Source organism: Leptosomus discolor, chromosome 2 (assembly GCF_034619465.1).
Source record: "Leptosomus discolor isolate bLepDis1 chromosome 2, bLepDis1.hap2, whole genome shotgun sequence".
In the NCBI taxonomy this organism is placed as follows: Eukaryota; Metazoa; Chordata; class Aves; order Leptosomiformes; family Leptosomidae; genus Leptosomus; species Leptosomus discolor.
Window position 1 is genome coordinate 12,791,507 of NC_141392.1, and position 19,347 is coordinate 12,810,853.

At 39.3% G+C, this 19,347-nt stretch overlaps 1 protein-coding gene across 1 annotated transcript in view; it reads left to right on the forward strand.

The window, feature by feature from the left end:
* KCNK2 (potassium two pore domain channel subfamily K member 2) overlaps nucleotides 1-6,196 on the forward strand; it is a 77,500-nt gene extending 71,304 nt beyond the window's left edge. Inside the window, exon 9 of the mRNA XM_086460363.1 lies at nucleotides 5,879-6,196. Within this exon, the coding sequence (XP_086316489.1) occupies nucleotides 5,879-6,196 (318 nt within the window). The remainder of the gene's footprint in view (nucleotides 1-5,878) is intronic.
* Nucleotides 6,197-19,347: the final 13,151 nt, after the last annotated feature.

Here is a 19,347-nt window from a genome sequence, read left to right on the forward strand (position 1 = left end):
TATTTCTATGTTGCATTTTGTTAGTTTTCCTTTACCTTTGAAGACAAGTAGAGCACAGTCTTCTCTAAATACCTGTCCACAGATTACATCACAATGGAGTTTGGGTACTTACTAATAATGGTATAATTACAGAAATACTAAAAGCCAGATAATTCAGATGGCAATTTATTTAGTTGGACTATAAATGAGATTCCCTTAAAGTACAGGAAATGCACAGACTTCAGTAAAAATGTCCGTGAAACTTGTCTTTTTCTCTTGTGCACTCCAGTCTTCTCTAGCCTATAGACAACTGATGTAGTGAACATAAATTTGCAGCCAGCAGTAGCTCAGGTGGGAAGAAGTGGCATATGCTTGCCCAGAACTGCAGGAAAGTGGGATGGCAGATAGACAAACCGCCCTACCCACGCAGGGAATCAACCCACCCAGCAGCTGCATTGTTAAACCATCAACCCTCTCCTTACCTACATTTTTTTTTTATTTTAGATTTTTAAGTGGGACTTAAAGAACAATTTCTGTAAATGCTGGATGAGTTTCTTGAAAGCTAAGGCAAGATGTTACATGCTCTACTCTGCTGCCTGGATAATGTGACATGTACATGCTCTTTCTAGTTTTGTCTCCGAGTAGCATATCATGGAGAGGTTAATTGGATGTGTTATTTTTAAAGTAACAGCAAAAGTGCATTGGAGAGGAAAAATGAAACTGTGGAACTTTGGAGAATGCATTAGGGATAAATGTTAGAAATTATATACTGAGCAACATCTAGAGGGTGAAGAATATCTGTAAGGAAGGCTACTTTTTATTTTTTTTTCCACCTAAAATCCAGTCAGTTGGATATCTCCAGCTCATCTACTTGCTTTTAATTCGAATTAGCTTTTTTGGCTTGCACTAACATGGCCATCATAAAATGTATAAGCCCTGTATGCCAAAGGGAAACAACATAAAATACAGCTATGAAAGAAAAAGCTACACAAATTATTTAAAATATATTTTTTCACTTTCTTGCATAGCATATATAATGCTATTTTTTTTCTTATCTGGTACTTAGTGGTTTAGCTCCTCCCAAGCATATCATAACTTTCATATTATATATCTGAGTTCCATCCAAGCAGGGTATCTTTCTTCTCACTCTGTAAATAGAAGTAGATTAACTGGTTATACTGTAATGTTGAGAATTTTCAAGAATCTCCCTGAGGAGTAAAACTAAGGCAAAGTTAAGTTAGACAAGTGTGTATTCATTTTGGTCTATTTAAGGATGTCCTTAATTAGGCTTGTGATTTTTCTGTCAGACCACACATGTGGCTTAATTCAAAGTCCAGATTACTCATGTAGAGGTTATGGCTGCATGGCTTGTGCTGTCCAGACCACACTTAACAGGATCGTGGTCTTCCTGCATTGTGGGCAGTTTTATTTGTATAATTATTTGGATATCTCTTGTGAGTGGAGTGTGCAGAAGGATCCCCAACCTCCTGATGAGTATAAGGAATTAGAGTAAATGTACTGAAGAATGAAGCAGGTGCTTCAGTATCTTCAATTTTTATTTTTTTTTTCTTTTAACAGTAGCATCCCCATGGATATACTTACATTCTGCGTTATTCTGTTGGCCTCTATCCAAGCGCAGAGCTCAGCTATACAGTGAGAAAGCTAAAACATGGTGGCCACCAAAATGAATACAGAGTTTTGGTCTCACTGGGTGAGAGCCAGTTTTAGGTCATTATTAGTTTAGATGAGTTCTGGCAGGAGTAGGTGAAGGAATGGTTGCTTAATGTCCAAGTTTTTTCCTAGTTTTGTCAAATTCAATATGTCTGTAAATGATAATGGTGATAATGTATATGAACACCCTGGGAACTGTTTGGTCATTCAGGAAGTTCACACAGTATTTCTTTTTTGATGTATACTTAAAAACAGACAGACAAACCCCCCAAAAATCAAAAGTGCCTTTAACAGGAATGAGTAGACGCATTTCAAAATTGTTCAGAAGCTATTCCTCATTATATCCTAATAGAATAAATGTGACATTTCCACCACAGGTAGACGGAGACACCTTAACATAGACATTTAGAGATGCTACTAGAGATGACCTGTGGTATTTGAGACAATCTCGTGGGGCTGTCAGATACGATGCAGAATGTATGGGATACGGAGGCCCATCTGCAGTGGTAGCTGGAGGCCCGGCAACCTGTGCTGGGCAAGGAATTGAGTCAATGCTCTTTATTTGATATGAGTCCTTGGACTCATAAGGCAGTAGGGTATTGCTTAATAAATTTACTAGCTGTCGATGTTCAAAGTACAATGTTAATAGGTTAGAGTTGATGATATTCTGTGTGAAATAATGAGTAACACCTTGCAGTCTAACTTGGATTCTGATGTGGAGGAAGTCAATCCTGGAGCTGGATTAGGGACTGTGTACCCATTACTGGTGGCATGTCTGTTCCCCAAAGGGTAGGAGTGAACAGCACCACCAGATTAGTGCTGCTTATTGTATGGCTGAGTCAGATGCTATCACTGTGACATGTTTTTCCTATTACTTTTGAAGTATTTTGTGTCATTCAGCCTTATGTAAAGTACTTGGTTGCCAATAATCTCCGTGACTAAGATGCCTTGTTCTCCTGTCACATTGCCCCCAACTATGACAGCTGCAGAGTCTACAGAGCTGTGTGCTGTAGTGAGGCAAGAGAATTGGAGAAAAGTAAACAATTGTTACGATAGGTAGACATGTTAAGGTTGTTTTTTTTGAGCAGCATAGGCAACTGGCATTTCAATCACTTTGCATAAGACGTTTTGTGGCTGTCATCCCCCAGATGAAGAGGAGCTGAAATGCAGTGTGATAAAATGTCATACCCTAAGGACAGAAAGAACCTGAACATACAGAAATGTCTGTATGGAAGAGTAAGTTACTTATGTACAGTGGTAGTTAAAACCTGCACATTTCTTTTCCTATAACCTTTTGTGCTTGAGTCTGTAAGTGCTATGGAATTAAGAGTTTTATTCTGAAGAGGTAACATTTTTTTTTGAGTGCATTTCAGTTCACACAAAAGCTAGGGGCAGAATGCAGTAATTTGAGGCACGCATAGTTCACACAGCACTGAACTTCTAGTTTCTCATGCTGTGCCAATTACCTCTGTTTTACTACTAATGCATTTCAATTCTGCTTAGCAATAGGACTGCATTTTTCATTTTTTTTCTGTGATTTTGATATAAAACCGAAATTGTGCCAAGCAGCACCATAGCTCTGGTCTATGGGCAGACAGAATTGAGTCTAGTATGTTCGTGTTCCAGATCACCTTAATTGGAACATAAACCCATCTCCGAAGGCATATTTAATGTTCTTTAACTGGCTGCTGAAACTTGCTTCCCAAAAGAAATCTAATTAGGATTTAGTCCTCAGATATTCTAACTACTACACTTTCAAAATTCTCCTGAATAACTTACATGCATAGGAGTTAAAATACAGCAACTTGCCCTGTGCAAGATATGTCTGTCACCAGCATGTGGTGAGGTGGACTGATGAGGGAATTCTGAACCTATCCTTCCAAAAGAGACTTGCTTTTGTCAGAAACACGACTAGCTTTTTTTTTCTTTGCTCATAAAACATGAGAGAAGTGGGAACTGAAACTACTAGTAAAAGGAAGGTTAAAAAGCATATGGGGACACAGTTCAAGACACTTGTAACTTCCAGCAGGTTGCCAAGACACAATTTTAAAGCTACCAGCCTGATAACATCCCTTGAATGTGTCCATATGCAATGCAAGAGATGTGTGCCTGAGCAAAATAACTGGTCTGGCAAATGCTTACACAGCTGGTGAGGGGTACAAATGTGTAGGGTAAGATAGGAACCCATATACTGGCTCCCCAGGCAGAAGCATGCTCCAGAACCTGAGCAGCCTGCCTTTAGTAAAGCTTTTGGAGAAGGACAAAGCTGCCCCAGGGTGTGCACTGATGTTGCTTATCATATTTTTATTACTTGTTTACTACAAATAAAAATATTGTAGCAGCTGAAATGTTTCAGCATTACAGATTTCATTATTTTCAGATCTGGAGTGCAGTGTGTCTGATCCTAATTGCACAATTTAAATACTAATAATCATTCAGCTGGGTGAGTCCTCTGTGTATAACAGATAATAATCCTTGTTTTAGAAAATATACATAATGGGTCCACATTAGTAATCTGTGTAATTCACTGAAGCTGAGACAGATGTAATAAAATGGCCCCTGAGTAAAGAGAACTTTTTTTTTTTTTTTTCTGGGGGGGGAAAGTTTTCCTGAAACCCTGTCACTCTGGGGTGAGCTGACTATTTTTTACCTATATTATATTCCTGTTTTCTACTGCCCTGCAAAGCATAAATAAGCCCATGGCCACTTTTCTCTGATGGCTTACCCCCATATTTCTCCGTGCTATTTTTTTTTTTTAATTTTATTTCTGTGCTCACCAAGTCTTAGCTTGCTTGCCAATGATTGAAATTCTGGACTGAGCAGTACCAATTAGACTAATTTATTTAAGTGGGTTAATTCTTCTGAAATGCTTTTCTTTGGAGTTATATTTGTCAGCAGTCTATCTTCCCTGTTCTTTTCCTTCCAACTATTAAACTGGCTACAAAGAAGAGATATAAAGAGAAACAATCTATTTCCTTTGCAGTAATAATGAGATAATCTCCTCAAAAGGTGCCTTCTTTAATTACCTATATAACTTATTTAATATTGTAACAGTGGTTTGGTTGAAATACAGGAGCAAAAATATAAATAGCATACAAATTACAAGGCTATAGTTCACCTCAGACTATTATCTGAGCGAGCTGCTGTCTACTTTGTGCCATATCTGTGGAAAACATAAGGGTAATTTGGGACTCTGTGCCAGCAGCTGCCTTCCTCCCCCTCCTCAGCCCTGCCCTCAGAACTTGGGCTTATGGGATGTTCCAGCTTTCCTAGTACTGAAACACTGAAACAGTGGAAAGAAATCTTAAGGAGTAAAAATTATGGTAGTTCTTAGTGAAAGTGGATCAGCTTTTGCTGTAAAGGCTGTCACAATAAGGACATACAGAGTTAGAGCACAGGAACTGAGCGGACAGCAGGGATCTACATACATTCGTGAAATGGTAACGATGGTACAAACTAGAACCTTGCAGCCAACCTGACTGGAGATCTGCACATAGCAGGGGAAATACCCCCCTCCAGCTGTTTGGCAGCAGCGACTGGCAGGCTGCGAGTCTTTGGGCATGATTGGTAACAGCTCTCCAAGTTCCACTCTGTGATGGTCCTCACGCTGTTTTTTAGTAGGTCATTTTGGTGGAGTCAGGGTGGTAAGGAGACATGTTGCTGACATGACTGAAACTGTTGCTATATCAGTGCTACATTTGAGCAAGCACAGAAAAATGACAATACAAGCAGCTGATGTTTTCTTTTAAAAAAGGCTTTCTGTCTAAATTTAGAAAATTCTTTGCCAAGTCTCCTAGGGATCTTTCCAGAGACAGTAAAAGTGCTCATAAATAACCCTGCAACCTAGTAGCAATACATAACACAGCCTGGATTGCTGGGATTTCAGCATCCCCTGACCAGCTGGGTACTGTGCAGCTGTCAGGGCTCTGCGGCTTCCTTGTATTGCTGACTGCCTATAATTAAAGAAAAAAATTTTAGCAGAAAAGATTTTTATTGTGTTTTTGGAATAACTCTTACCAGTGTGATGTTTCTTCTTGTTTAGTTGCTGTCAATAAATGAGCGAGTCTGCAGATGAGAAATCTGTGCTGGCAGCACTGGCAGCTCTTTGCTAGCCCAAAGCTGCGTTGCTTTCTCACTGGCCTCTTCAGCCTAAACAGTGTCTAAAGTCCTTGGTCCCATAATACTTTTTTTTTTTTTTTTTTTTTCTTTTCCTTGTTTTTTGCCACAGGTAGGGGAATTCAGAGCCCATGCTGCAGAGTGGACAGCCAACGTCACTGCAGAGTTCAAAGAAACTCGAAGGCGCCTGAGTGTGGAGATCTATGACAAGTTCCAGCGGGCTACCTCTATCAAAAGGAAGCTCTCTGCAGAACTCGCCGTCAACCACAATCAAGACCTGACTCCCTGCAAGAGAACCCTGTCGGTCAACCATCTCACCAGTGAGAAGGACATCTTGCCAGCTCTAACAAAGACAGACAGCATTTACATGAATGGGTTGACACCGCACTGTGCAACAGAAGAGATAGCTGTTATTGAAAACATTAAGTAGCCGGGACTTTGGATCCCAGTCCTTGAGAAGCTCTTGGCTTAGACTAGCCATATACCTTTTTTTCTCCACCCTGTTGATGATTAATGCTAATAGCATTTTATATGTGTGCATGAGTTCCACAGAAACTACAGTCCAGAGTTATCATCGCATCTCTTCAAAGACACAAAGATGAATGGCACTTCTGTTATCGAAAGATGCTGGAATAAGCAATGTCTTCTGCCTTTATCTGCCCAGACTGTTTTTCACTTCTTCTAATGTGCCATATGGCCTCAAGAATGAATCGCATTTGTTTATGTAGCTTTGACGGATCAGTCCTTAAAATTTCAGGGTCTACCTTACTGAGCCTAGGAATGCACCATTTCTGGACTACAACACATTTGTAAATGGCAAGAAATTCTTATGCAGCCTTTTACCTAAGAAATTTTTGTCAGTGCCTTATCTTTTGAAGAACAAGAACCTCTATAGTTCCTGTACGGTTTTTGTTTGTTTTTCAGTTTTGGGTTGTTTTTTTTTTTTTTTTTTTGCATGAGAAGTGTATTTCATTTGAGCTTTCATTCTTCTTGGAACGATGGTGTTTTAAAGGTGTCTGTTGTGAAGATGCCAACCAGCATGAATGAATGCCAAAACTCAACAATCGTCAAATGATGTTCTTAGCTCTAAATTTAAAGGCACTGCAGTTTCAAAAGTTGTGGACATGTCCCCCAGAAGCATTTTGTTTTACTCAGGTCCAGCTGATACTTGTTCACACTGACTTGTAGAATTTGCAGACCCTCTTTGGGTATTATTTTTTCAAGCAGTGTTCAGCAGTTGTTTTTCTCTGCGTCAGATGTACCAAAAAGTCTGCAGCTTATCTATCACTAAATAATTTGGTAGATGACAAGAGCAAATAAAAAATTACTATTTTGAGGAGAGGCAGGAGAGGGTTTTAATTGTTGTATTCTATTAACTACATCCAGAAAACAATGCAGAAAAATACAGCAATTTTTAATTATCATAAACCTTCTGACAGATATTTGCTCTATAAAAAGGATTCTTAACTTCCTCATTAAGTCAAGTCACACCAGACGCCATATGATATTTTACCCAGGAATCCTGCTGGAGTGCTTTCCTGAATGTCACACAGTACAGTGGCTGCCTGTGCCGGAGCTGTGACTAACGTGGGAATGCAATTGAAACTGGTATCACTGTGACTTTCTACATTTCAAATAGAGATGGCTCTGAATATAAGCGCAGGCATGAAGAAGAGAGCTGATAAATAGCACAATCTGAATACCGATGATTGTTCAGACAGTATAGGCTGATGAGAAGCATACCTAAACCAGACTATGGGTTTTCTTTATTGGTTTTAAGAAAACACATTAATTTTGTATCTTCTGTTTTGCTTATAGGTATACATGAGATTCAGAAGAAATGCAGGATGGAATGGATAATTTTGCATTTTTTTCTTATGTTAGTCTACTATAACCTGGCTGTACATAAAATGAATAGAACAGGCCTTAAAGAATAATTTAGGCTCTGTGTAAATTAAAAAAGAATGGGACTTTGCTGATTGGGCATGATTCAAGTGGCAAATCTTACAGCATCTCTGACCATTAGATAACATGCAAGATATGAATGTTAATGTTTTTTGGATGCTTAGCTTGTTTTCTAATAAATATAAGTTAATATGTAAATTCAGCCAATTCAGTGTAAATATCAGTCAATTAACATTTGCAGAGATACGCTTTTAAAACTAAGGAAGTTCCATGACACAGCACCAAGCAATGCTCTTATAACAAAGACCCTTGTCTCCCCAGCACAGTGTTCTGAATGTCCACATGGCAAGGGTTCGTCTTGCCATGTATAAACTGTGAATTGTAATGAAAAATAAAGTTTTTAATTAAAATAAGCTTTTCTGAATCTCCTGCTTGCTGCAACTGGAATGCTAAGAAATAATTTGTGAAACTGATCTTTGTGCTTTCATTTGTTACAGAGTATAGCAGTTTGCCACCTGCTTTAATTTAAGCTGGTTTAGCAATAAAGGCTTGACTCACCCAGCACAGAAATTTTTTTTTTCTTGATATTAAAAATAATACTATTTGGTTGCTGTACCTTAGTTGTATTTCTTGCTATTTTATTTCAAAAACTCGGCAGGCTGCAGTTTCTCCTGTCGTGCTACAGAGCTGACGGCAATTGCTCCGTCTGCACTGAGGGAGGTGCGGGGAGCTCTGACCTGCTGTCCTGCCAGTTCTCCTGCGGTTGCTGGTAACCTCCTGCAGAAGCGTGTGAACACGTAGCTCTAAGGGCAGTAGCCTTTCATGCCAGAGCAGTCATTTCTGCAGTGAACGTTTTATAATGGCGTCTTTAATTAGGTCTTGGCCAAGGGAACGATAGCCTGCAATTGTGTGTTGGTAAGTGAAGAGGACTGTCTTCTTGCTTCGTTCCAATCTGATTTGCGTTGGATGTGTCTCAGTGCCTTTTGGATCTGATTTTCAGAATGGGACTGATAATATTTAATTTTTATTGTCTTTGACACTCAGAGATGTCATGTCTTAGGTTAAACCCTTGGGTCATTCTAACCAGTTTGTTTCCGTTCACCAACCTATAGAAGTGAGTGTCTATGTGGTTTCTTTCATTTTAAAGAAATTGGGCATCTCGGGACCTGCTTGAAAAGAGTGCGTTGTTTTGAGATCCTGTGACTATGCTTGAGATACTAGTATGGATAATTGTTAAATCTCTTCAGCATTCGCTTACCTTGACTTTGTATATGGTCTCTAGGAAAAGACCCCCTGTTAATTTATATATATAAAATATATTGTTTCTTTTTTCACTTTTGTAACAGATCTAAATTATCCTACCTTATCAAACTAGATTTGCCTGCTTGGAACAAAGCATTAACAAATAAAATCCTTTATTTTTAAGTTTAATAAGTGAAGAAGAAGAAAAGATGCAACAGTCCAGATGGTGTAAGTAGGTAGAGTTATCATGATCCAAATGTGTCTAGTACCATTAATGTTATTGGAAAAGATTTTTCTCACTCTCCACATACATGTGATAGATTGCAAATGCTGAGGATGGCTAAGTGAATTTACAAAATTGATGAACCTTATAAAAGTTTTTCTTTTCATTCCTGTAAGAGCAGACTTTTGTATTAAAAACCTGTCTGTCTTGCCTCTGGAAATTTTGCATAGCTCTGTTTTCCCTTCCAAATATGAAGCTATGAAAGCATGAACTAGGACTTAAGGAAAATCCATTCGTAATCTCCTTTCTCTCTCACACAGACTGTTAGGATACTTAAGTGAGTTTGTGAAAATGGTATTTCAGTGTGGTAGAGGGTTGTTTTCTTTTGTACTGTCTATCAAATATCATAAAAAAATTGGTAAAACATTTTGGATGAGAGACGAGTTGTAGCACATAAGAATCTGTAAAGACACATGTGCCACCTAACAATTTATTTCTCAGTGTTCAAGGAAACACTATATTAATAAAAATGATCTGAAATCTGTTAGAGATGTAGCTAGAGAGAATCTGTATTGTTTACTGTTGCCCATGATAATCTCGTCTTTTCCTTCATTCTGTGGTGTACTGCATCTCGTAAAGTGTCTGTGTTGGTCAAAGCCTTGATTTTTGGATAGCCCAGCATGAGAGGCAGGCACATCGAGTTACAGAGAATTTATTCCATGCCGCATTCTTGCTCAAGTACCAGGGCAAGAGCTTACTTTGTCATCCCCTCTGTCTTTCATAGCTCCAGCCTACCTGTCCTCCTTTTTCTAATATTTAGGCAGTGTTGAGGTGATACTGTCTAAGCTGCTAACAGCCTGGAAGGATCAAAGCCAGAAGCTTGCTGAATCTCATGAACATCCTAGCCATCCCTTCCTCTCTTTACCTCTTCCTGAAACTTTTTCCATACAACAAGAGGAAAGTTGGAAGGTAACACAGGAACCCACAGAAATTCTATGCCTCTAAAGGCAGCACCCTTGAACTGGAATGGACTGACCATAGGTCACTAAGCAAACTGTAAGACCAGGATGGCAGATGGGAGAAAATCTGGTCTGTATGCTTGTTTGGAGTTCTTGCTCCTCCAGCATTACTTCTACACCAATGACCTCTAAACAGAAATATAACATGTCCCGTGGAAGAAGAAATGAAAGGCTGCTCTACTGAGTCAGACCTACATGCACATCACAAGTCTATACAAGTGTATAACTTTATTTCCTGGGAAGGAAATTTTCCTGTTAGGGAAACTACATATAGTGTCAAAATACAGCAGTAATATTTCTAGTAAATTTCTGTCGTGTGGTTATGTGGTAATTACCTTTTCTTTCCTACCTTGCAGTACCGTTTGGAAGGAAAGGATTTTATATATTAAGAGAAATATACATTTTACATGAATTTGTCAGAGTTAATTATTTTGTCATAGAAACATGAATAACATTTTTCTGTTTGTGTTGCCCTCCAGATTTAAATGAACAACGTAACCTTGCTGCAAATAAAGTGTTCTATTTTACAATACTTATTGTAGAACAACATCATTTTACCCTTTATACGTAACAGCTGAATCAGTAGCTTATACAGCTTTTTATTCTGGTCCCAGATATATTTGTGCCTTCAGTATGTATAAACATTGTTGTATCATCTTAAATTGACTAAAAAATCTACTTCGGTACACTGATTATTGTTTGATGTAAACGTAGTGATTCGAAAATATAGCTCAATCTAAAATGAGTGTCTTAGAAAACCAATGGACTTCACAACTTTTTATGAATTATAGCAGTCTATCTACACTGGTGATGTAATAAATAATATATTATTTATTGCCTGGTTTAGTTATTTCTGAATGTTTAGCTTGTTCTCTAGTCTAGTTGCTGTAGACAGATAATTATAGAGAAAGCAACTCATCTCACTATGGTTTGTATTTAATACCCTATGACCAGGCTACTGGTATTAGAATTCTTTGTGACTAGAACTGGGATAATACGTTGTGTTCTGTCTCCACTGTTACTAATTATTATTAGTAGTATTCATTAAATGCTCTGGGTGCACTGTTTTTTCTGAGAATGTCACAAGAGTGTTTATATAGACATCTTTAGTCTGACTTTGGCAAATGAATGTCCTCAGTGAGAAACTCCTTTAGAAGGATTTACTTTATTAACTCAATTGTTAATTCTAGCTAATTCTCAAGACAATTATATGTAGTCAGATCTTCATCCTCCACAGAAAGGCATATAATATGCATATAATAGAATGTACTGTTTGTCATTAGTAATAAATAACAATAATCTCCAGATGAACATCAGCCTGAATAACTTCTTAAATAGTAGTTTAGTGATAGTTCCTTTTTTTTTTTTTTTTTTCCTAATTGCCCTATTAATTTAATCCTTCAAATTAGCCAGGGAGGTATGAGAAGTTTTTCTGAAGAGGTCCATCCTTCACAGTAAGGGTATTTTAGTCTTTGGCTCACGGGAAATGGAGACTTAACTTTGCTGGATGACTAGAAATACTGAATCTATTTTTTAAAAATTCTCTCATGGGAACATGAGAGAATACATTGCTGTACTGCTGATTCTGACTTTTTCACCAGTCACAAACCTGTTCCTATTTTGTGTGGATTTTGCATTTTCTCTAAAGATTATAGCATTCAGTATTCATGCCCTCAAGAATGCTCAAGCAGAGTGGTGGAAAGCCGTTCCTGAAGTTTTTTTCCAAGATCGTGGTTTTGTCCAAAGCTTCCCTGTATTTTCTACCATGCACAAATTTCCTGACAGTTGAGTGCCAAACCCAACAGGGCTATATGAATATTCTGAAAGATGCAAATATGGTATATGCCCAAACAAGGCATTGCATCCCCGCAGTGGACAATCCCTGATTCAAGTCTTCTAGATCTGGTGCTAAACGTGACAAAGAAAGGTTCTGCTTTATCTAGCACAGCCATACTTAGTACACCCTTCTCTGTAACGTATGGAGCATTTGGAATACTTTGCCATCTTTGCTTGTTCTGTAGCAGAAGAGAGGGAATTTTACAGGCACTGTATTGTACGTTTGGACAGAATAGTAACCCAAGAGTTTCAGTGTAGGCCTTTCTGAATTACAGAAAGAAAAGTCACAAAGTCTGAATGCTTTTTTAATAGAGAATACCTTAGTGGTTTGTAGCAAAAAGGAGGATAAAAAAATTAGGCTCCTCTCTGAAAAGTGAAAGTGGGAGTAACTTGTCATGTACTACTGCATGCTTTATAAAGTGGAGGTGGTACAGGCACAAAGACCTTTTCATTTCTCAGTGTCCTTAGAGACTGTCAGAAGAGAGTCAGAGCGTAGCCTGCATCGTATCGGTGTACTCTTACTCTTTTGCAATGCTTCTGCAAGCTCTCAAAGTGCCCCAGCTATAAATGTATTATACCTTTCTGGGAGCCGGATGACTAAATATGATGGGATAGCTTGAAAGGGAAGAAAATTTTCTCTTGCTCATACTGCACAGGTGGAGTAAGAAGAGATGGGTTTGGCCTTTGTAGGACAGGAACAGCCTTTGGGAACAGGCACTCCACAGCTGAGTGCTAGATGAAATTCACTTTTTCCAATGTGAAGCCCTTAAAACACTGTTTTACATAGAGAAAGGGTTTTGAAAAAATGGATTCCTATTTGCTCTATCAAGATCAGAGCAGGGGCTGCAGTTTTGTTTCATCACTGCAGCTACATGCTGATTTTGAGCTTGGCCTGTCTTTCAGTGAACAATACTTCAGTACAAAATTAGCGTGAGAAGTGCCTTCTGCTTATATGGACTGAAAACACAAGAAAACAGTGCCTTAAAAATTAGTAAAAGAATTCCTCTAAGTTCTTTCTGCTGGTTGATGGTCATGGAAATCAGGTATAGAACTGAAACTAATTTTTATTGTTCGTACAAGAGGGCTGCATTTGCACATCAGTTTAACTCTGCTAACCTCAACAAAATTGTTCCATACTTACTGTCCTTTAAAGGAGCCTACTGCTCCAAGAGTAAAGGATTACAGTGGAGAATATGTAGAGCATACCATAAATCTTTCCTTCTTTTCATTACAAATCCTAAGCCAGTTATTCCGTACAGAAAATCAGAATGCAGAAATGCATAACTAGCTACAAAGATAAGTCAGGATATATTCCTTTTGCTCTTTTTTTTTTCTGTTTATGTCTGTAGGCTTTAGTTAAATGACTTCATACATTTTAATGTTTTTTTAGAGGCATCTTGCATAACAAATGTAACTCATTGAAGCAAATTTATGTGCTGTAGGCCTCTGGTTTGCACATTTCTGGTCCTATTAGAAATTAATAAAACAATCTCCAGTGCAGATGGAAAAGCTTATTTATGAAAAAAACGTGCATGCGAAATGGTAAAGATGGACTAAGCAACTGATCAGTGTTTTCCCAATTAATATGCCAGAAATTTTGAAACCAATATGTTGCTGCAAAGATTGTGGCATGACATGATGTATGAAGAGGACAACATGATTGTGTGCAGATCTCTATGGGTTGCCATTTCCTGCAGTGCCTAAGACAGCTGTTGGAATTGCATGCAACCAAAATAAAGCTGTTTTCTTATCTCTTCCAGCTTGTCTGCCTGTCAGTTTGGTAATTTTGCAGGAAAAAGATCTTTGAAGCCAGTTGGAAGAACAGAAAGACAGGGGATACTGACCTGAAAGGATCTGGGGGCAGCTGCAGTGATTACATCAAGTTCTCAAGTGTTTTTTTTCTCCACCTGTGCTATCTGGGAGCTGTGTGAGAGATACAGCTTGACAACTGAAGTGCTATCTCATCACTGCAGATACATAGCTCGGGTTGGAAACTGCTTGTGAGCCTCCACTAAATCTTATCTTGAAATAAATAAACTAAAAATTAATTCAAAGCAGCATTGCAATTCTTAGGACAGTAATTATCTCAGGAGCTTTTGATGGTCAGTCTATATTTGAGCTGAAGCAAGTGTTCCTTAATGCAAGTCCAGAGCATTACAAATCAGGGTACCCTGAAGTCAGGCCCTTTATACTTGACTTTGTATTCCTCCAACATCCTACAGAAGGTGATAAAAATCATTAGCCTGAAAATTCATCACAAACAAAATCAGTCCAACAGTTCAGCAGAATGCCTTCTTTCCTCAGTAGTCTTCAGCAATATCCCACCACAATGATGTTGCAATTTTTTCTTTTTTCTTTTTTTTTTTTTTAATTTTATTTTACATTTGTGGTGTTGTACAGCAGTTAGAGAGCAGTTTGAGAGTTGTTTATGTACTCTATTCCAGCTTGTGGCTGATTCAGAGAGGAGCAAAAATAATCTCTTTAGTATAGATAACAATTGTGTTAGGACACCTCTGTAAAAAGAAAAAAAAAGTTGAACACCTAACATAGGAAGCATTTTGGAACTGCATTTTGTTTTCTTTTTACTGCTTCCAGCTAGTGCCAGGACATGCTTGAGAGAAGCTCTCTACAAGTATTTTATCTGCTTTTCTTCAATCACTCTAAGAAATTTGCTTTTGCTGTGAATAAAAGATGTAGTAGTGCTTGGCTGCTGTCATGCTCAGAGCAAATTTGTTGTGGTTACTCATTTTGTTTCCATTTTGCTGGAATACCCCACATCTGTCTGTATCCCTGTACTGTCTCTTTTCCTGGGATTGTAACCTTTGGAGACAAGGATCATCTCTTTGCTCTCTGCTGTATTCTCTGCCAATCCAGTGAGGTTCTCTCTTTATGGCTGGTTGGTGTTACAGTAATGTAGATTCACAGTGTGATCAAACAGTTGCATCTTTCCATTGAGTTGGACACCAAAACGCCTAATTTCTTTCCTGTGGCAAGGAAAATAAGTTGTCTTGAATACCTAATCACATAGCCTACCAGGAACTTCTCCCTCTTTACCTTGGCCACCAACGGTTCCTTTATCACCTTGGGTATCTAGTGAAGTGCAGGGTGATTCTGAAGAAAGGAAAAAATGTCATGCACAGAAGAAATCTTTTTGAATTAGGATGTTAAAACATTGCTGTGTGTTTGGGGAATTAGGATGATACTTTAATTCTTAACCAATGCAGTTTACTGGGAATGATTTGTGGCTATGTAATAAATAAATAGGATCATGGTAGGGAAAAGTATGGGAACCACAGATAATATGTTAATTTTGTTTGTCATGTTTATTTCAGAGCACTCTAAACATCTGTGAAGTCACTGTAATGACAGGCATGTAAAATCAAAGCCAGCATGTGGGGTCTGGCCTTCTCCCCAGAAGAGAACTGCTGGCTCACTGAAACTTCATAGCGTTAGGCTGTAAACCTGTACTCATTAAATGTCCAAATTTTTCTGAAAAATAGGCAACCCTTAGAGTACAGACTCTTGGAAAGAGTGTGAAAGGACTTTGGACCTACACTTTAAACTGTAACAATGGTTACCTCTGGATTCCCTTTCATGGGAGATGACAGCAATTATTAATCTACTAAAATCTATGTTGCCAAATTACAGTAAAACACTGGACATGAAGCTGCTTTGATAAATGAGGTAGCCAGATTGCTGGAGTGCTTCAGAGGTGCTACTCATGAAAAATCCAAGTCCAGTGTAAGGTACATGAAATGAAAAAAAAGCAAGAGAAAATATAAAAGGAGAGCTTTGCTTTGAGTACTGCTACCAAGAATGAAAAGACTACAAGCCAGAGTCATGTTTTTAATGTCAAACAAACTGTCAGTAAAGGCAACATAAATAACTCTGCTTCCTATGAGAAGGCTATTACAGGGATATCCTTCCGTCTGGACAGAAATCAGGCCATAGACTCATTTCTGTGTCTCTTTGACTAGCTATATCCCTCAGTCTCCTCCTGGAGTAGGATAAATGACGGTAGTTTCTACCCAAAGGAATTGAACGATTGAGAAAGAAAACAAGAATACAATGCTTGTGGAGATAATTTCAGTGCTGTGTGCCTCTCTAGGGTTCTAAAGTTTTGATGAAGTGTGTTGTTAAAGTGCCTTTCCAACCATTTTTTGACCCTCTTCCTGAAATTATCTCTTATCCAGTTTCTGAATGGGGGGATGGGGGAAGTCTTTTCTTGCTGTTTCTTCTCATTTCCTTGTGCAGTTGAACCTCACATATAAATACCACAATTGTTTCTGCTCCAATAACACACAAGGTAACATTGTCTTCAAGAAAAAGTGGGAGAGCAAGGACATTGCAGGAAAGGGTTTGCTTTAAATCAACCTGAACTCTTAGTATTTGCAAAAGCACAATTTATGCAGTGAGTGGGAGCTTAATACAAGTGCAATTAGCCATAATGATGCTGCTAATATGCCTGTTCATTCATCTTAGCACTTGAAGCTACAAAACCAAGTCACCTTCAGGCCTGTTGAGGTCTGCAGCCACCCCAGCTCACTGGCAGTGTAGCTGAGTGGCAGAAGGGAAAAAAGCTGCTCCGGGCATCTTAACAGCTGATCCTAGGGTGACAAGGTGCACCGAACTAGAGCTTCCTATGGCTGTCCTAAGCTGTGCAACTTGTACTCGCTTCAGACCTCTTCTGCTAGCCCTTCACTGGAAAGATGTGTCCTGTGTATTGGAGTGAGAAATATGGACTCAAGCTGGAAGCAGAATAGTCACAGCGCCGTGGCACTTCAAGTCACCTAAGCTTTTGGGAGATTGTCTTGGGGTTCAGTAACTTGCCAGCTCAGCAATTTTGCTTTCTGAACTAGTTGTGTGTGCCTGACAGCTTGTGTGCCGAGCTGCATGGAGGTGAGGGAAGAGATACCTCAATGGTCCCTTTGATGTTCCCCATCCTCCAGAGGAGCCAAACCTTCTGAAGGTGCTTTTCCCATCCAAGGGAGTGCCTGTCCTGTCTTTGTCACTTTCACTTTATTCCATATATAGAAGGACAGATAGGCTGACAGATGACATTAGAGCTGGATTTTTCCTTTTTTTTTAATAAATCAAGCTAGTAAAAAGAAGTGGATGAAGAGGAGGAAATCGGCTTCAGCTTCATCTTCATCCTTCTGCAATGCACTGCTACAGTCATCTGAAGATCTTGTCACAGCCTTCAAGATTCTAGAAGAAAACAAAGGTCATGGTATCACTTATCTAAAAGGGGGAAAGAAAAAGCAAACCAAAAGAACACTTTCTAAGGCAATCTTTATGCACCTCAGATCCACAAACGAAAGGGCATAATATGTCTAAATTTTCCTTTGCAAATCATGGAGATGACATAAGCACAAGAGATGAGGCTGGAATATCATGTGGTGGGACTGACCCATCTAGTCTTGCCCCGTTTTTGAGTGACCTCCATGCAGCTAAATTCTTATTGTGTATAAAAGCGCCTATCAACTGCTGGTGGGTTTTTTTGGTAGAATAAAATACAGAGTTAATTAACATGCATTAGAATAACTTCCAGCCCTCACTTTTATTATATCACAGAACATTTTCCTTCTAATTCATAAGCCCTCAAGTTTAAAAGATCAAGCTTGACATAAAAATGTCTGAAATGACAGAAAATGAGAAGAAGAGACAGAGACCTCTGATCAAATGAGGGAATGCTAAGCTTTTCAGCTAACATGAAAGACTAATTACTGAGGTGATACTTAATAATTGATGCCTTCATTCAGTATAGCTCTGAGATTTAGGTCCAATAAAGAATTTATGTACCTAAAAATAGTTAACATAGAACCTAATTTTCCAGCATTTAGTCCCCAGACAGGGACCCAGAACCCTATGCATATTATTGAGGCCCCAGAGCAACAAAGCAGCCAAGGAAATTTCTCAGATCATCAGAGAGGGGCTAAGGCTAGTGCCCTCAGCCTGCCCACAATTAGCTAGGCTGGATGTGACTCTGCTAATGATGCAGAGGATGTGGCGGGAGGGCTGAGGAGCAACTGAGCTCTCTTCTGCCACCTGATAGAAAGTACCATTAACATGGATGTTGCAGTTTCCTTCAAATCCCCATTGAATCCTCACGTCTGGATCCAGTTTAAAAAATGGAAAAGCTGAAAGTAGAGGCAAGTGTTATGTTCAAGATTTATTTGAGAATGCTGACACATGCTTCTTCCCAATCCTTGATCTAATGTGTTAGGTTTTTTCCTCCCAAAGCACTTAACACGACCTTTTAATGTCCAGTCAGAAAAGGTTGAAGTGGGTTTTGTTACTGCCCCTTTTCTACACAATAGCTCTTACCCACCAGCTCTCTAGGAGTCTGAATTTCTTTAGCTGGAGAGGATGAGTTCATTCATCTCTGAAAAGCAGCTAAACCATGGGGCAACAGGTTAGGCTATCAAGGTAGGACTTCTACTTCTCCTGATTGAAATTGAAGTGATGTGTGGCAAATCATGGAGCTGAGAGATGAAAGCCCTGCAGCTCAGGTGCAAGCTAGTTAGTCCTACGCAGCTGAGCCCTTATTGCTGACCCACTGCCCACGTAAAGCAAGGTGACAGAGACGTAACTGACTCTAAAGGCCAGAGTCTCCAGTCCGAGAGAGGCCCCTGGGTATTAGCCTAAAGAGTAAGGCTGCTTCTGAAAAATAGCCTAATTCCAAAAATACAGTGCTCTAGGACTGAAAGGATTGATCTGTCTTCTGGTGAAACATGGTGGTTTTGTGACCTGCAACAGGGTGTGGTTGGGGTCTCATCAGCCTCCACCTCTGCAGCTGTGGTGGTGGAGATGAAATCAGGTGGTGAGGGTGGTTGTGGTGGTAAGGCCTTTTGGATCAATGGGCTGCATGGAGGGCCTGTGTAGGGCAGTGAGTTGTGGTGGTGGGCTGAGGACTTGTGACTCCCTTAGAAAGGATGACTGATGCATCCAGACAAAGCCTGGTGAGTGGGTTAAAACAAGGGAGAAGGATAGTGTGGCCACTTGTACCCAGTTTGAGGGGGGCATTGAGTTCAGGCCATGTTGGAAGAGGGGCTGGAAGGGCTGTCTTGGTTATTTGTCTTTTTCTTTGATTCCCTGCCCTCCTTTCTTTTTTTTTATTCTTTAAAAAAAAAGGGTAAGGGTTTTGTGGCTGTTCTGCTTCCTGCCAAGACTGTCTAGGGCTAGAGGGATTGTAGGTCCATGCATGTGGCTGCCATGGAGGGGGGACACTTCTCCAGAGGTGGCCTCAGTCCAGATGGGGAAACGAGGAGGGGTTAAAATTCCACAGTTAAAGAAACTAATATTTTCTAATACACTATATTGCTTCTTTTCTCTCAATCTAGAAGTGAGGGGTTT